Source organism: Bemisia tabaci, chromosome 6 (assembly GCF_918797505.1).
Source record: "Bemisia tabaci chromosome 6, PGI_BMITA_v3".
NCBI classification, from domain to species: Eukaryota; Metazoa; Arthropoda; class Insecta; order Hemiptera; family Aleyrodidae; genus Bemisia; species Bemisia tabaci.
In genome coordinates, this window is record NC_092798.1 from 17,563,616 (window position 1) to 17,581,706 (window position 18,091).

The following is an 18,091-nucleotide window of genomic DNA, read 5'->3' on the forward strand; positions in this document are numbered from 1 at the left end:
AAGAAAATGGACAAAAAATTATCATTTGCTATAGGGGGTAGAGTTTTTCGAAAAGGACCTCTCTGTGATGAGCTTTAAGGGGCATACCACTGAAAATTGTTGAAAAATTCAGTTGTTAATGCTAGGTTCAGATTTTTACAATATTTTTCTCTTTTATTTTACTCTGTCTGCCTCCAAATATCCATCAAATTGATAACATAAATTCAAACTGCATCTGTAGTTAGGTACTAATAATTAGCTCCAAATTTGAACTGACAACATTTGTTTTTGATTTTTGTATCTTTAATTTTGTTTCAGGCAAAATTTAAACTCAGATTTTACAGACTCAGCTCTTGGATCAAGTGAAAAGTCACCCCTGCCCTATGGTAATTTTCAATTAAGGGAATCAACTGTTCAGTCAATTCTAAGTCACCCCCGCTATGGACCAAAGTAAGTCATTTCTACTTTTCATGCATGTGAGCACTGTAAAACAAAACTTAATAGCTACCTCTATGAACACACTTTAAGATCAATATCTCAGTATTTAAGGGGGGGGGGGGAATTTCATCACATCCTCCCCCTTTTTTTAAAAAAAAATCATTACGGTGTTCAGTTTTTTGAACAGATTAAAGGTTGGATCTCGGCAGGATGTAATTTAATAAATTTTTTTTTTTTTTTTTTTTTTTTTTTATTCTACAAAAGAGTTTACAAAGAGTATACAAAATGAAAATTACATGCGAAAATGACAATAAATTGGCAGGGATATTAAGACAAATTTAAGATTCTACAGCAGAAAAACATGAGGACATTAAGACAGCAGATCAGGCCCAAAAGAGTGTGATAAAATAGAAGACTTTAAATGAAGACAGCCAATGATTAGAGAGCATGTAGGAAGACTGGAGGTAGTGTAGGTTAAGGCATTAAACAAAGCGTAGAGAGACATTTAGAGCCAGAAAGTAAAGTCTGAGAGAGCTAAGTAAGGACCTTAATTTGATGTAGAAGACTGCCCGGCTGCACCTTTCGGTATATCAACGGGTGGGTACATCTTGAGATGCTTGGTAGTGAGAACTAGGCGGACAAAACGCATAACTGAGTTCCAGTGAGATTCCGATTTCAACATAACATTGACAATATTGTCAGGCTCAACTACATGACCAAGTTCGACTGTAGGGACTGTCTCTCCTCCAGAAAGGCACCACAAGCAAAGAACGTGTGCGACGGCGAGTCAGGAAGAACCGTGCTCCGCATGTTCTGAACCGTGACCAGACAGGAACTGGCACAAATAGTAATCAATATCACCATGCCTCCGGAGGAGCCAAGATTCCAAATCTGGTATGAGGCGTCTCGTCCAAGCTGATTCAGATATAGCATCCCACCTATCCTGCCATCTAGATCTCAAAGTGGCCTTTGCATCCGGTCTATTATCACCATTTGCCAGTGAGGCCCGTTCATCGATTAAAAGGTCAATTGGGGGGGTACCAGAGATTACATCTAAGGCCGAATTTGGAACGGAAATGTATGCACAGCACAAACGCCGTTTGAAAGGACGGATACAACTTGTAAGCTTCGCTCGATAGCTCGGTTTCTTCCCATATTCCCCCCAAATTGGAGAGGCATACATAAGGGATGAAAGTGCGGCATTGTAAATAAGCTTCCGTTTGAGAAAGGAAGGGCCCTTGGTGTTAGGGAGGAGTCCAGCGAAAACTCCAAAGACTGTATTCGCCTTCTTAATGGCTTCTCGGATATGGGTTGAAAAAGATAAATTTTCCTCGAACCAGACACCAAGGTATTTGAGAGCACTGGAAGGAGTGACAGGGTGATCGGTTACAAGGACACGAATGTTCTTACCCCGATACCTGCGTCTGGTTGAAACGACGGCCTCCGTTTTTGAGGGCTCAAGGAAGAGCTCTTTGACCCTCAAAAACTCACCAAGTTGGGAGGTGATTTGATTTACTTTATTATGCAGCGAGAGCCTACTTTCAGCCTGAACGATGATTGCCAGATCGTCTGCGTAGGCGAATTTTTCGCAGGCAGGAAAAGTAATCTGGTCTACGATCGCGTCATAACAGATATTCCAGAGGAAAGGTCCCATGACCGACCCTTGCGGGACGCCAGCAGATACTTTGAAAGTCATTCCGCGGTGCTTGATAAACCGTTCAGACAAATAACTAAGAATAAGCCTAACTAAATAGGGAGGGATATTTTTCTTTAGAAGGCAGTCGTGAACGTCAGGCCAAGAGAGGGTGTTGAAGGCGTTTTTGATGTCCAGCGTAATCAAGGCGACGAACGGCTTACTATCTCTATCACGAAGTTTCTTAATCCTATTATGAGCTTTCCTGATTGCAGACAGCGTAGACCTACCTTTTCTGAAACCGAATTGCCTATCCGAAAGAGGGCACTGCTCACCTAACCGATTTGTGATGATTTTTTCAAAGATTTTGCCGAAAATGTCGAGAAGGCAGATCGGACGAAAACACTTAGTGTTGAAGCCTGGTTTGTTTTTCGGGAGCAGAACAAGGTTAATTTAATAAATGTATGCTGAAAGATTTTTTGTGCCAAGTACAGAAAAGGCTAGTAAATAAATTTTGACATGATCCTTGAGGAGCGTTCAGTCACAGGGTAACCTTTGTTTTGCAAATGAGTATTACTGTATCCGTTTCTCTAATAAGTAAATCGTTTCAAGTACAAAAATAATCCTATTTTTTTTTTAATACCTCTAGCTCATAAAATCATGTAGAATAAAGAAGCTTCCAATAACCGGATTTTTCACCTTTAAATTATTATAGTTGGGCGTATTTCTGTCAAACGGAATTATGTGCATTAAGGCATGAGCCCTGAGACCCATAAGATTATATGCATAACAGGGCTCACGTCATAATGCACCTAGTTCCACTCTGCAGAAATACGTCCAATTTGCTCAGGATTGAGTGCTCCTTGCTTCCAAATTGAAAGCATTATATTATTTTCCCACGGGGTGTTTCAGATCTCCCTTGGGTTCGAATATGTATACCTACCTGAAGTTTGGACTTCCTCGCGTGCTTCCACCCAACGCTGTTGCAGGGGGCCCCCGAGCAGGGTCTCGTGCTCCTCGAGACGGCTCCAGCGGGTATAATTCCAGTGATGAGGGCGGTGGGCCTGGAGGGCGAAGCGGAAGGCATCACTCACATTATGGCCCGTCTCATCAGTCTCAATCGTACTACCTGAGAACTCGGAGTGATCCTGACTTCCGCAACACACCCTATCATGGAGTAAGATCTAGCTCTTTTTCTATCTATTTTTAGGTCATGATATTGCGAGCATAACCCACACTCAGAGACAAGAGACCCTCCACTTTTATCTTGGCTGTGGTGGAGGCTTTTACTTGCGGGACTTCAACATAACAACATTCAACGACTTATTGGCAGTTTCGTTTTGCAAACAAGCGGAAGTTTGGGAAACTTGTTTGGCTCGTAACGTCACCAAAGCTCATCATCCACCATGTAGGTAGGGCAGCAGGGGGAAAAAGAGTGATGACTGTTGCTCCCTTATATCTGTCCATAAGGAAGTCTTGAATCCCCAAAAGTAAAAGCCTCCACCTGTCGCCAAGAGGCCAGTGGAGGGTCTCTTGTCTCTGTCCATACTACAGCCAAGAAATTAGCTTGGTGAACAGGGTTTAGCTGTAGCCCTAGTAGCACAAGAAAGTAGAAGCAGAAGGCCTTGCCTCCGAGGGACATTTCACAGGATTTTCCCCAAGTTCAAGTCGCAGGAATGAAACTTTTGGGCTTTTTTCCTGTTAACCAACACACTAAAATTTCTTCTTCTTCTTTTTAAGTCGTTTCTGGGACTCCACAAGGACTCTGAGTTGGTACTGTGATTAGTATTGACTAACTCAATATTTTTTCCAACTTCGCAAGTGAGATTTTCCCCTGGGACAGATCCCATGAAATGTCTTTTGGAGACAAGGCCGAAGTATCAGCTTTAAAATTTGATCATTGTTCTTCATCCCCTCCTAGACGCTTAACTAGTTTTTTTTTTGTCATTCTTTCCAATCAAAAGTTCTAGTAATTGAGTATTTTCAAATAATTTACATTATAATAATAAAAAAAGAATTAGAGGAAAAGTGTAAATTTAAAAGAAGACACCACACACAAAAAATTGGAGATAGAGGATAAAAGATTGAAAGATAATAGAAATAATAAATGAAAGAACAAGAAAGAAGTGTACGTGCAAAAGAGGTCAATCTTCCTCGTAGAAGATGCTTTTGAAAGTTGACACATTCAATCATTAGATAATGCGTCGTAAGCCTCCCAAAAAAATTAGGAAGACACTTTGGAAGAAAGAGGAATCTAAGTTTATAATTGGCAAAATTTTCATGAAATTTTTACTGAACAACGATGAATTTTAGCAAAACAGTTTGCTGAGGCGTTTTCAATAGTGCAAAAGCTTACAGAAAATGTTTCTTACCGTGGGGTTTTGTTGACTTTAAATCAAGATACAGCCTCTAAAGCATCTAAAAGCTAAAAATGAAACCCTATCTTGAGATAAATTTTCTGAAAGCTCTCATTGCGTTGAAAACCCCTGTGCAAACAGCTTTTTGTACAAAATTGTTTTCATTGAGTAAACAATTTGCGAACATTTTGCTGATTATGAGCCTTGAGCCCCTGCTGCGTCTCCCAAAATTGTGTGTTCAGCTCAATTTTTTGGGAAAAAACAGAGCGTTATCTAATGGTTGCATGTGTCAAGTCTCAAAGGCATCCACTTCTAGCGAGATTAGGCCCGTTTTGCATGTACTCCATAGCGAAGTCTTTATGGAAATCTCTCTTATGATCTAATAATTACTCTAATATAAATAATGTTGCAGCCGGTCATGCGAAGAGGTCCAATGGTGGGTCCAGTAGAATACAAGGGTGTACGTCAGAAGAGCATGAGTGAAGCCAACCTTCTATCAGCAGAAGCAGTCATGCGCCACCAACATCATAATATTGGGATGGTCGGAATGGAAAGGAGGCCGCAGCATAGACGCAGTGTCCACGATTTGCGAGCAGTCTCAGAGATGGAGCATCACATCCATCCTCAACACGCTGAGTAAGTAACCCTCTATGGCTCTCCCAGCCTATAAGTAGTGTTTAGTGGCAGATTCAGGTAGTCTTCCCTCTCACTTTAGATTCTTTAAATTCCCTAGGCAGGAAAAGAATACACAAAGTGGTGTAAACTGCCCCTCATCAAAGTTTTTTTATCAGCACCGTTTATGACCATAGGGTCAAGAGAAAGATCTTCGGGATCTTCCAACGGTGATGAATTTTATTGTTGAAGTCAAAAATGTAAATTTGTAATGTTATTTCTTGAGTCTAACTCATTTTTGCTTCCTGTGTGCTGAGTTTAACCTGTGCTATTTTCATGAATAATTATTATTATTTGCAAGTTGAAAGAATAATTTTTTCTTTGACCAAATTCAGTATGTACCTTACGTTTGAGAAAGAGTTAAAAACAAACTTCTAAATTTATCCAAGCCAAAGACCAAGTTTATCAGAAGTGTACCTTTGTCGTAAATAGTTTGAATGGAGAAAACGGGGTTTGAAGTTTCATTCCTACTTAAAATTCAATGTTGGTGACAAAGTTGAACGATTGTTATCAAGTTTAAAATGTTTTTCCTTTATTTTGAATTCTTGACAAGGAAAGAACTTGCCAAGAAAATTTAAATTCAAAACTCCCCCAACTTATTTTTTTGGATGAGGCTATTCGTCGGTACGGTACCGACGGATAAATGGCTATTCGTCGGTACCGTACCGATGAATAAATGGCTATTCGTCGGTACCGCATCGGCGACATTAATTAATAAAAATGTGTTGTCAAGCCTTGGTCCGAATGGACAAGCAAACGCCATCTATGGTGCTCTGTTGTAATTACACGGAGATACTAAGTGCTACAAATGTACAACTATTGTCAGTTCATGGTAGCTGCTCCACGGCTTGCGAATCTTCAGTATCTGTCGCTGCCCCAACTAACAACGATCATAGTGCAGAGAGCTATTCCACCACCAGCGGTTCTTCGGTTTCTGTTGCTGCCCCAACTAACAACGATCATAGTGCAGAGAGCTATTCCACCACTAGCGAATCTTCGGTTTCTGTTGCTGCTCCATCTGACGAAAATGTCAGTACAGAGAGCTTCACGAAGCTAAAATTTAAGAGTAAAGTCATTTCACGAGGGCGACCCAAACTGCCAGCAAGACAACTTTGTTCCTTTAATCGCACCGTTGCCGACCGACAATCTGTGGAAAATCCCCCCGAAAAACGAAAACGAAAGAAAACACCTGCAAATGAAACTAAAGGCCCCACCACCCGAAAAAAGAAGCGTTCTTGATGATTCTTTTGACAGAGTAGTACATTTCAGTATTATAATGATTCATTTGACAGTGAAGTAATTTTCAGTATTATGATTATTTATTTGACAGAGTAGTACATTTCAGTATTATGTGAGAGTATTAAATACATAAATTAAATTTGGAGAATATTTCTTTACAACTCGTGTTGGGTTTTTTTTTCCATCTTTCACCCAATTTTTAGCTCTTAACATCCATTATTAAGAAATCATATCTTTAATATAATTTACGTACTAAAATCAAAGTACGGTACCGACGAATAGCTATTTATTCATCGGTACGGTACCGACGAATAGCTATTTATTCATCGGTACGGTACCGACGAATAGCCATTTATCCGTCGGTACCGTACCGACGAATAGCCACTTCGTATTTTTTTTCCAAAATACAACTTCGTGCTTTCTGTTAATTTGGTGTAAGCACATTACGGACATAATTTGCTCTTAGTCAAAACACGAACTAACTCTTAAGCCTATAATTACCTCCAAAACTTTTGTTTTAAAATTACAGCTTTTTACATCGGAGACCTGCATCAGTAGCTGTGCCAAATATTGGTCCGCATCGCAGCTCATCAGCAAGTATTCTCAGCGGTGGCGGTTATGTCCCCCAGTTTGAGCCCGATATCATGTCATTCCAAGTGACACGACCCAACATGTATAGTGGTCAATACCCTCACTTACAAGTAAGTTCACTTCACATCCTCTACGACCTGTCTTCAGTAAGTGATTTGTACCAGTAGGGATGTTCAAAGGCATCCTTGCTGGTAAGCTATCAGTGCAACTTCTTTCAAAATACAGATAAACTCAGCTGAAATTTTTTGAGCCCTGAGTTATTGTTAAAAAGAGCATAATTGGGTATGAAGCACCTCTCAAAGTAAAGGCAAAAACGTTGACATTGTATCATAGCCATCAATGCTCCATTCATTGATGCAGAAATTATCACCTCAAGGGAAATAAACGCATTAAGAGCAAATTCCATCTCTTAGATCTGAGCTGAATAGAGCAACACCAGACACTGATAATGCAGAGATGCATAAGAATTCATTATTTGAAGGAGATATTTTAGATTGGACTGGACCTTTTAAAAATCAACACTCATTGACTACAGTTTATTTTATTTTATTTTATTTTATTTTTTTTTTTTACCTTACGAATTCCTCGGTATTTTTGAAGTTTTGTTGAAGGAGCGAGAAAGAAGAAAGAAGGTTATTTTAGTGATGCAGCGGAAAGCAAAATGGAGAAAAAAAATAATGATGCTGCAATCACACGCTGAATGTGGCTTGAATGTGGAAGTCATCCGATGCCTGAATTTTGCGCGTGACGCGCAAAATTCAGCATCGATTCTCAGCAACCATCGAATGTTGAATTTGTCTGAACTATTTGAGTAGATTTGATACATATCTGGATGAAAATAACTCGAATTTGCTAAATTTCAGCCGTAGGGCGATGACTGTTGACTTCCACATTCAGCTGCTAAATTCAGCATGTGATTATGGCATGACATTCAGTTCCTGAGATCTGAAAATTAACTTTGACTGGCTGCATTATTGATTTACCATTTTCACCATTTAAATTCTCACATTCAACAGGATTTGATTGTGCAAAAAGATGGGCACAAATTCCATAGAAAATGGTGCAGGATGTATTTCCTATTACTTAGCAGTGCGTTAAGTCAGGTGCAGTTATAATTAATGTAGAATACTGTGTTATTTCAATGTTAAGGTTCGGGGTCTAGATGTTTTGCTCAACAAAAATGAAGCTTTACTCCAAGGTATCTCTTTTGAAGTACGGGCTGGAGAGCTACTATCAGTGATGGCGACTTCTGGTGAGACTTTTTTTTTGTCTTGCACTGTATTTTCTTTGTAAAAATGAAGAATTTCAATCATACATTAATCTCTGATCAATGTGTTCCAAAAGCATAAAATCTCTTCTTTGATCAATCAAATAATTAGACCTTATGACCACTAAAAATTTTAAACAACTGCATTGTTTTGCTTTATTAAAATGCAGGTGCCATCATAAAATGCCAATTTTTTTTATGTGTGTCCCGAGCGTCTCTAAAAATTTTATCATGTCTTTTCCACCCATTTTTTCAGTTTTTGTTGTAATACAGGCCCCAGTTTTTCTGAGAGAGCCTTGTATTCAACTCGAATTTTCAACTTGCAACTTCTCACTATTCTGTTTTTGTAAATAACAGTTCATGTATTTCCGTTTTGCAGCTGAAGAAGGCACAGCATTTTTAGATTCTCTAGCTGGAAGGTGCAAGTGTCGTGCGAACCATATTTTGCTCAATGGACAAAGTGTTTCCATAGAAGTTTTGAAGCAGCGAATCACATATGTCCGCTCAAAAACGTTTCTTTCGCCTGATTTCAATGTTGCTCAAACTCTCACCTTTTATTCCAAGTTACGAAGACCTCCCAGGGTTACTGGAATTAAATATTCTCTCACAGAAAAAGTAGGTTAAAAACTCTTTGAACATTTAGCGAATATGCTCTTATTTTTAGGTCTAAAATCTGTATTTCTATTGACTTGTGATCAGAGAGTGAAGCTACAAGTCTCTAACTCAGCTGTTAAATGCATTCATCTATCAAAGTGATGTTATCTTTCGAAATATGATCAAAGAAATATTGTAATGTATTATCATATTAACCAGAACTATGGCTTCAACTTAATGGACATTTATCAGAACCAGCACAATAATGAAGTTTATTTTCAAACTCTTTGTTGTGTGAATTGTTTTTTACATAAGATTTTGAAGAGAAAACATGTAACACATTTTTCAAGTTCAGGCCTTGTCTAATGGCCCATTTTATTGAGGGCAGAAGATTCAGTAAATGTTAACAAAGGTCGATGAATAAACGAAAAAAAAACCACTAAAAATGGCCCGAACTGTGTGTAACAAGGTGGTGAAATGGTGCTGGGTCCACAACATTTTGCAGGAAAAACAAAGCCAAAAAGTTCCAAAAATTTTTGGCTTTGCTTTCCTGCAACTTGGTGTGGACCCAGCACCATTTCACCACTTTATGGATGAAAAAATGTATAAAGTATTGATGGGTAAAGTACAAAATTATGTATCTTTGTTTGCGATGTCATACTTAATTTTTTTCTCTGGAAAATTGGTCAATGTAACTCCTTGGAAACTTCCTTGATTTGTCCCCTCTATTATCAGAATATTCCATAAAAATTTCATGTTTCTCTTCAAAAAAATAAACTCAGAAATTTGGAATACCCTAACGGAGATGCGCAGTTTCATACTTAAGCCTTCAATATGATTCTACATATATTTAGATCTCTCAATGAAACAGGATCATCAAAGCGGAGGGAAAATTACAGTAAATTAGGGTAACGTTGAGTCCATTCTATTATTTTTTCCATTTTCAAAACCAGCTTGCATCTTGAGCGCTTACTATTGATTAGCCCTCTTCCTTTCTATTTGTGCATTCTTCTCTATCGCGCATTTTTCTCTAGAATGTGAGCAGAATTTATGGGTTTTGAAAATCTATGATGTTGTAAACCAGGTCTTATCTTATTTCCAGGCTCTACAAAATGACTCAATTAATTTTCCTCCTTTTTTTCTTGTTTCAGATGGAACTTTTAATCGAAGAACTAGGCTTAACGCAAGTTCTGAACACCAAAGTATCGAGTCTAACCTCATCAGAAATCCAAAGACTGAATCTTGCCTGCCATCTTTTATCGGACTCAGAAATTCTACTTCTTGATCAACCAACACAAGTCATGGATATTTTTGATACATTTTTTTTGGTAGAGTTTCTTCGTCAGTGGGCGTCTGGGGGATCAAGTAAGTATCATTGATAATGAGTTTTTTCTTAACGTTTAACGTCTGTTATGTTTGTTGTTGTTTCAATTCAAAGTTTAAGTTAAAAACAATAAGTGCAAAAGCACTCGGGGAAGGATGATGTTCGATCATTTACTGTTCATATGATTGTTTTGTCATAATTTCTGCTTTCAAAAATACAAATAATAATCTTTCTGTTTGTTTCCCAGCTGGAATGATGGGTCGGATAATCATTCTAACGCTACATCCACCAACATACGAAATTTTCACAATGGTCTCCCGTGTTCTCCTGATTTCCAGTGGTCGAATGATGTACTCTGGCCGCCGTCGAGATTTGTTACCGTACTTTGCCACTGCAGATTATCCATGCCCAGCCTTTAAGAACCCTTCAGATTATTATTGTAAGTTCTCACTACATTTCACCAATTAATTTTGTTCTATGTTAAGGTGATTTGTCTCGTGTCCTGGGTGTTATCAACCTGACACGCCATATTTGTTGCAGTTTGTTAAGTAAAAAGTCTAGGCAGATTTCAACTTTCCAGCTACAAAAAATGAAGCGAACCTTTATGCATAGGGCTAAAGAATTACTTACTTTGAAAAAGAGTGCAAAATGTAGAAAGGCAGAAACAAGATTTAGCTAAAAAAAAGTATTGCATTTGATACAGAAATCAATCTTTGCATTGAATGCAATGTTTTTTTCCTCATCATAATTGTTGAAAATTTTGAGCAAGTAATGAAAAAGTTTCAAGTCAGGAAACAGTGAAAATATATTTTCAGTTACCTATCACAAGGTAAATCTCTCACAAGAGTTCAACTCCATAAGAACACTTGAGCGATGTCTAAGGATTTTGTACCCAGCATAGCTTCCATAGTATGAGTATACATAAATAAATGCAGGGAATAAAATCACCAGCATTGCTCAAGCAGCTGAAATTGCGCTTCAAGTGAAGCAACTAGTTCATGTCAACAATCTGAGGTGATGTCAACCCTTGTCAGTGACTGCCTTTCCTTTTCAAGTTCTCTGTACTCAGGAAGAACTTTTTTTTTTTTTTTTTTTTTTTTTTTAGGGATAACTTAGAAGTTCTATTTCTCATTGTAGGAAACTAATTACTTATTAAAATAAGTACGTAACATTTATTTATCCTCATTTAATATAATTTCAGACGATTTCAAACATATCTCAGTCAAAGCAAAACCTTTCCCACAGGAATAGAATGTGTAAAATGTATCTTGATTATGCAAAAAGGGGTCTCATTAAGTGATGGTTTATCATCAATTTCATAAAATTTGTATAATAACTTTTTCGAATTTACTTTTGGCATAAATCATCTAAGAAAACTCTGCTATTGATTAAAAAAGTTCCCATTTCAAAATATTGATGGTTTAAAATTAAATTGTTTGCTGCTAAGAGTTGGACGCGGCTCTTTTGTGCCCTTTGATGCAGGGCAGTGTGCATGTACCAGGTGAGTCAGCAATACACATATCATCGTATATTACCGCTCCTTTACTTCGCTTCATCCCACATCCAATGTCTTAAAAAATGACTAAGTTTTACAGGTAAAATACTGCCATAGGTACCACCTATACCCATGAAAATTTTAAATGCTGGTATTTTCTGAAGGAAGGTGGCTTACATTTTAGCCAGACATCAACAGGCATCAACAGACGATCTTAAAAATTTAAGTACATGTTCTCTAGGATAATATCCTATGCTTATCAGATGCCGCATTATTGATTGCTGGAAAAAGGGTGTATTGTGCAATACGCTCTGCTACAAGCAAACTTTTCAATCTTTATCCAACTAATTATGTTTTACTCCGCTATTTTGTGAGGAAAATAGCTTTTCCTAAAATCAATAATTTAATTTGAGGTTTTTAATTTTAATTTTTAGTGGATCTTGTTACTCTGGACGATTTATCTGCAGAGGCAATGTTGGAATCTAGCCAAAGAATTGAACAATTATCAGAACTATTCAAACGGAGGCAGGAACCCTTGACAGATCCAGGACCGCTCCAAGCCTTACCTGGAAAAACTAGGCGAGCGGGGATTTTCTCTCAAGCCAGTGCCATAGTCTTGTAAGTTATTCCCTCCTCAAACATCAGAATTAAAAGCTTAGTGCATTTTCTTCCGTACGAGGATATTACTTTTCTTTCAAAGAATTGAACTGGAGATTGGACAGCAGATTCAAAGCTGTATGGATTATAAGCACTCGGGTGTTTGGTTGACCCTGAATGGAAGTATGGGTCAAGCTATCGAAGAGAGAGACACTCCAGGAAAGAAAGCTATAGCACTGTCAAATAGAATTGTCTAAATTCAAAGAAAATTCAAGATAACAAGGGGAGAGTTTACCATGTTGCAGAGAAAATAATGCCGACAGATGGGTTTGAAGTTTAGCAACTGAAAAAACGAACACAGGTTATTTTGAAAACAACAGAGATGGATCTCTGGCGGAAGTCAGGAGGAATTTTTGAAAGGGATCAAATCCATATTAGAAGAGAGCGTCAGATCACAGAAGTGAAAAATGACACTAAAAGGCGACCAAAAATCTAGTCTAGTATGGGCATGTTAACCCATTTAATGGAAGAAAGGCTGCTAGAATAGAAGCTTGACTGGGTTCTTGCTGAGAGGAGACGAAGGGGGCGCGGCGGACGCCCAGTAATTTCCAGGGGATTTTACATGAAATAAGTGAGTGACAACTCCCTGAGAGACTGTGGGAGGTTAGAACACTGTGGAGATTAGATGTCATTGAGTGCCTGGGAGATTTGTAAAAATGGCCTTTTGTATGTATGTAACTTTTCTTTAACCATCCAAAGATTTTTGCATGGGAGAGGAAAGATACACCTTGCTCAAAGAATTAGAGTTTTAGCGCAGCTCTCTCATTTTATGTTCAGTGCACACTAGCTTCTGAACTGTAAGAGCGGATGTATGAAGAAAAATTTTTCAATATTAAATTGAAAATATTTTATAACGTGTTAATTAAGTAGTGGGAATGAGAAAAACTGCGGTCTGTAATTATTGTCTCATTTCCAGTCGCCAAATGGTATACTCTCAGCCAAGCAGTCTTCTCGATTGGCTATCATATCTGCTCCTTGCCATCGTTCTTTCATTGATCATTGGTGCTGTTTTCTGGAATTTGCCTCAAACGGATCCACAACTGACACTAAATGATAGGTATATTTCATTTATTATTCTTTTTCCTGGCTATAATTTCTCATAACCAAGGCCTCTCTAACTGATGATTTGAAGTAGATCCATTATCAATCATTACAGGGGACAAATGAAGTGCTTATTTTCACACAAAATGGATGGCAAAGGAATGAAATCTTGTTTATAAGTCTACTCTGAAGCTATTTACATAGACCAAGGAATCTACGACAGAGCAAACTCCCTAAGGCCCTGACCATTATAAACAGTTGATCTGCTTAGTTTTGGAGAGGATGGACACCCATCTCAAAATAAAAATTATCCAAATTGCTGTGTAAGAGAAAGCGTTCAACTAAGAGCGTGTGTGTGAATATGGGAAACAGAATGTTTGAAGAGCTTGAAAATTGAAAAGAATCAGGGAAAAAGTTTTACCCATCATTCAGTTAGAACATTTTAATCGAAAAGATACATTTAAATCCCTCCCTCATGTTTTATCACTTTAAGAGGTAGAAAATTTCAGAAAATACATTCACTCTAATAATGTTATTTTTAATGTTGGTAAATGCAAAACTTAATGTAAATTTTAGAACTTAAAAATAAATTTCGAAGTTACATTATTCGTAAATATTGTTCAATTTATGACACCCATTAAATGCATCGTTGATAACAAAAATCCTGGAATTCATTTGTGGAATTTTGGCCAGAGAAAATTAAAAAAGGTCAAGGATACTTTGTCTCTAAAGTCTGTAGGCACACAATGTGTGCTTGAACTATTTTTTTTTTAGGCAAAATGCATTCAAATCGAAAGCAACCTTTTCTGACTCTGTTTGTGAGCTTTCATTGTGAATATTTTTACCATATTGATCCTTTATCTTTATTCTGAACTCCAATGAATTATTACAATATTCCAGGCTTGGGTTTCATCATACAATATTTTGTGTTGGATCGTTGCCTTTGCTGCTATTACTAGCTGTGGCTCGCTCTCATGGTCATGATCGAGCCGCTGTTGAAAGTGATGTTGAGGCTGGACTCTACAGCCGTTTCATCTACATCTTTGTTGCGGTAAGCGCCTATTGAAATAGTCACAAGAAAAGGCCCCTCTTCTTTAGCCTCAAATAAATGTTTGTGTTCATGTGCATGCTTAGGTGCCTATCATACACATTTTCTATCATGATTTGTGAAAAAATCAAACATGAGAGAAAATTTGGCAATGTGAAATGAAGTAGGGCTCATTCCAGTTGAATCCATCCAATTGGACGTATTCAAATCAAAGAACTATTTCCATTCTGACAAGAGCCTTGAGATCCATAAGAATACATGCATGACTGGGCTTGTATCACAATGGATATAGTTGTTTTTTATTTAATTACATACAATTTGCAAACTTATCTGCAGCCTTTTCAAGTGAGTGACTTTTTAAATGCTGATGCATTTTGATAGTGAACCTGAAGGAATGCAAATATCTGATTCTATTTTATTTTATCAAAAGAGAACTGACAATCACTATTGCTTAAAATTTTAACAAAATATTCTTCACACAGAAAAGTTTTCAAGAAATGACAATGAGTATTTTTTAATGTTAAAAAGTATAGTATGTCAGGAAGTCCCCAACGGAAATACCAAGATGTGTATTCTTGCAGTTTCACCACCAATTCTCTTACCATCAACTTCAAGCATTAAGATTCTTTTTTATTGATTGGTTTATTTTGTTTCTTTCAGTTGCTATGTGGCCTACCAACATCATTGGTGATATGGCTTGCATACATTATCCCTGCGTATGCAATGACAGGTGACATGCAGGGAAATGAAATATATTTCTATATTCGTAAGTTTTGCTTTTTATTTACATATTATTGATTTGTTTTTTAATTCTTGTAGTTCTGAAAAATGGAGAGTGCATTTAGTTCACAGAATTTTTAGGCACCTGATGTTTTATCAATTTTAACCCACACAAAACCAGTTCAAAGTTGGATATATGTAGCTGAGAAAGCCAAGATGGTGTAAAAAAATATCCCTCCTGCTGCAGGCATATTTTTGACCGTACAATCCCTCTGCCGCGATCTATGGTCAGTGCATTGATAACAGCTGCACAGACCATGATTTGCAGTCTGTCTGAAACCCTCACAGAAGTAATATGTTTGGATGCCTTTTTGGCTTTCTCAGTGCTAATAAATGAGAGTACAAAATATGCAACTTTGAACTTTTTTCCTGTTGTTTCATATCATTAAAAAAATTTGGGAATATTCGAGTGAACTAAGTGCATTCTCTAATTTCCAAAATGCAAGAAATAGAAATTACTGAAAAAGCTCTTTTTATTCTAATTAATTTTCTTTTTAAAATCTGAAATTGGTACATGCTCGCAAAAGAGTCAATTTACAGCGAATTTCTTTTATTATGTAGATGGACGCCTCTTGCTAAAATTGTTTGTAATTTTCTGTACTTTCTACCACAGAAACGATGCGGGAAATAAGTTCGACATGACTCTTTAAGAATTTGCATCCTGGAGTTTTGCATATTATGTTACATCGCCGAAGCTCATCAAATTTTTCTCAATTTTTGCCAATATTTTTGACAATCTTCATGAGGAAAATTGGGTCTTTCAAGTTTAAAAACTTTCATCACGCCAACTCAATTTACTTTTTGATTTCAGTGTACATGCTATTACATTTAAGTGGGACCCAGGCATTTGTAACAATGCTGGGATATGCGTTGCCAAATTGTATTTCTGTTGCCATATTGTCGAGTATACTGCTCATTGTATTATCACTTGTCAACGGCTTCTCCATTCATCTCAACGATCTTCACGGTGATCTTCAACAGTCACCTTGGTTTAATTATTTCGACTATGTAGGACTTCTGTCAACATCTCGGTGGATTATGCCTGTCTTCCTACAGCAGGAGCTCTCCACTGAGACATTGGTGCTCAACGCAGCTAATCTTGTCTGCAGGAATAAACAGGTGAGACTTCCATTTTCAGAACTATTACAGTTTTAAAATTACTATTATTGCCACGCTCAAGTGATAAATTCAATACATACATGAGTCTTGCACATGTTCCGAGTCAATCCCGATTTTAGGTCATTGCTGATTGGCCTTGGCATATTATGATCAACCTGAGCTAACTGAATCGATCTGGGCAGCTTTGAATTCGTTCAGTCTTTCTTAGGCTGGTGACAATAGACCTTGACCCATTGCAATCAGCAAGTCAAATTACAATTTTCCCAAGGAAAAATGATTCAGTTTGCAAGCAAAATAATTTACAGGGGAAGACAGATTTTATAGATGGACTCAGTTTGTGGTGGAGTCAAGCACAAGGGCCCGAAAATGGGAAAAAAGTTTTAAAAAATGTTACAGTTTTATCATAGGGTAGAAGGGTGAATTCTTCATCATTTGATGCCAGCAAAGAGCACCCAAAATTTCCATATACTGACTCTTTTGAAACAAGGCCAAGTCTGAGGGCAAAAAATAGAGAATTTGTTCAAATGTATCATTCATCCTATTTAAGTATGAAAATGGGTCAAATAATTAAGCAGAAGTTTCCTTTTTGCAATTTTTTTTGCTCATAAAATGGACATCTTTACATTCAAAAAGAGGATAGTTTTTGGAGAACATACTTATTGAAAAATCGACTTTTTCTTTCACTGAAAAAATTAATTTGGGGGAATCGCTCTACTAGATAATGCTCTTTGACGTTCTCAAATTCGTTTTTCGACGAGAAAACCATCATCAAATGAAGCTTAAATATAAACGATAAGCATTTTGTTTCTGAGATGTTACGATGCCAAGAAATTCAAGCATATGCACAGATCAGACTAAGCAAAATCTGAGCAATGGACAAATTTTTGGCCAAAATGCAAATCAGCGAGCATTCGATCATCTTCCATGGCATAACACCTCATACTGATAAAAACAGTCGTATAGATAGGTTTGCTCTCCCGTTCTGAAGCGTTCAAGTTGTTCACCCATTCCCATGTAAAACGAGTGTGTGAAACAGGTGTTTCTGTTCTGGATAATTATACTTTGTCGACAATTTTTAATTAGATTCCAGCAGATTCTCCATCCCCAATTTTGTTGATATTCGAAATAATCTTAGTTGGAAATCTGACAGTTACTGTGCTTTTTCCTTGCTTGGCAGAACACCTAACAGGTTTTCCTTTCTGTTCAACTTTGCAGGTGCAACACCAAGATATAATAGTACAATTACCATGTCCTGCCCCAAATGGAACCGCTGCATTACAGTTTTATGGGTACCTGTCTGCTAAGGATTACAATCCTTTCCATATCACCAGCTGGCAGCCATATTATGCACCTGCTGGCTTTTATATTGTTTCAATCGTAATTTCTATATTTTTATACGTCCTTGTCGGAAAACACTGTTATAAGTACAAAAGTATACGCAGATGATAATAGCTAATGATTAAAATATCAATGCTTTTCTATCCTAGTGTTTTGCAATGTACCCTCATTTCATAATTTTTTTTTCTGTTGTCTTTGAAAGACAATTCGGGACAAAAAACCTGATTTGCAAGTTGCTCCATGGCATTTTCCTACAACTTTTCTGCTTTCAATCCTGAGTATCACTGAGAATGATCCAATGTTGCTAGGATTGTGCAATTTATGTACATTCTTTGCCATGAAATTACTGAAATCATGCAAGAAATTAAATTTACAAAGGTAATTTTTGTCTTGAATTTATATTTTATTGAAATTAAAGATCAAACTTGTTTAAATGAGATTGTTATATTTGCAAGGTAAAAAAATGTGCACAATCTTAGCAACATTGGAATGCTCTTGGTTCCTTTTTGCAAAATGCAA

The 18,091-nt window shown here is 37.2% G+C and overlaps 1 protein-coding gene across 2 annotated transcripts in view; it reads left to right on the forward strand.

The window, feature by feature from the left end:
* Positions 1-17,715, forward strand: part of LOC109042957 (ATP-binding cassette sub-family G member 8) — a 33,371-nt gene extending 15,656 nt beyond the window's left edge. For both annotated transcript variants that reach the window (XM_019059955.2, XM_019059947.2), the window contains exons 4-17: positions 298-429; positions 2,963-3,227; positions 4,820-5,043; positions 6,848-7,019; positions 8,059-8,161; positions 8,556-8,791; positions 9,922-10,135; positions 10,342-10,533; positions 12,024-12,207; positions 13,163-13,303; positions 14,188-14,338; positions 14,996-15,101; positions 15,927-16,234; positions 17,450-17,715. In XM_019059955.2, coding sequence (XP_018915500.2) covers positions 298-429; positions 2,963-3,227; positions 4,820-5,043; positions 6,848-7,019; positions 8,059-8,161; positions 8,556-8,791; positions 9,922-10,135; positions 10,342-10,533; positions 12,024-12,207; positions 13,163-13,303; positions 14,188-14,338; positions 14,996-15,101; positions 15,927-16,234; positions 17,450-17,680 — 2,659 coding nt within the window. In that variant the 3' untranslated portion in view covers positions 17,681-17,715. The remainder of the gene's footprint in view (positions 1-297; positions 430-2,962; positions 3,228-4,819; positions 5,044-6,847; positions 7,020-8,058; positions 8,162-8,555; positions 8,792-9,921; positions 10,136-10,341; positions 10,534-12,023; positions 12,208-13,162; positions 13,304-14,187; positions 14,339-14,995; positions 15,102-15,926; positions 16,235-17,449) is intronic.
* Positions 17,716-18,091: the final 376 nt, after the last annotated feature.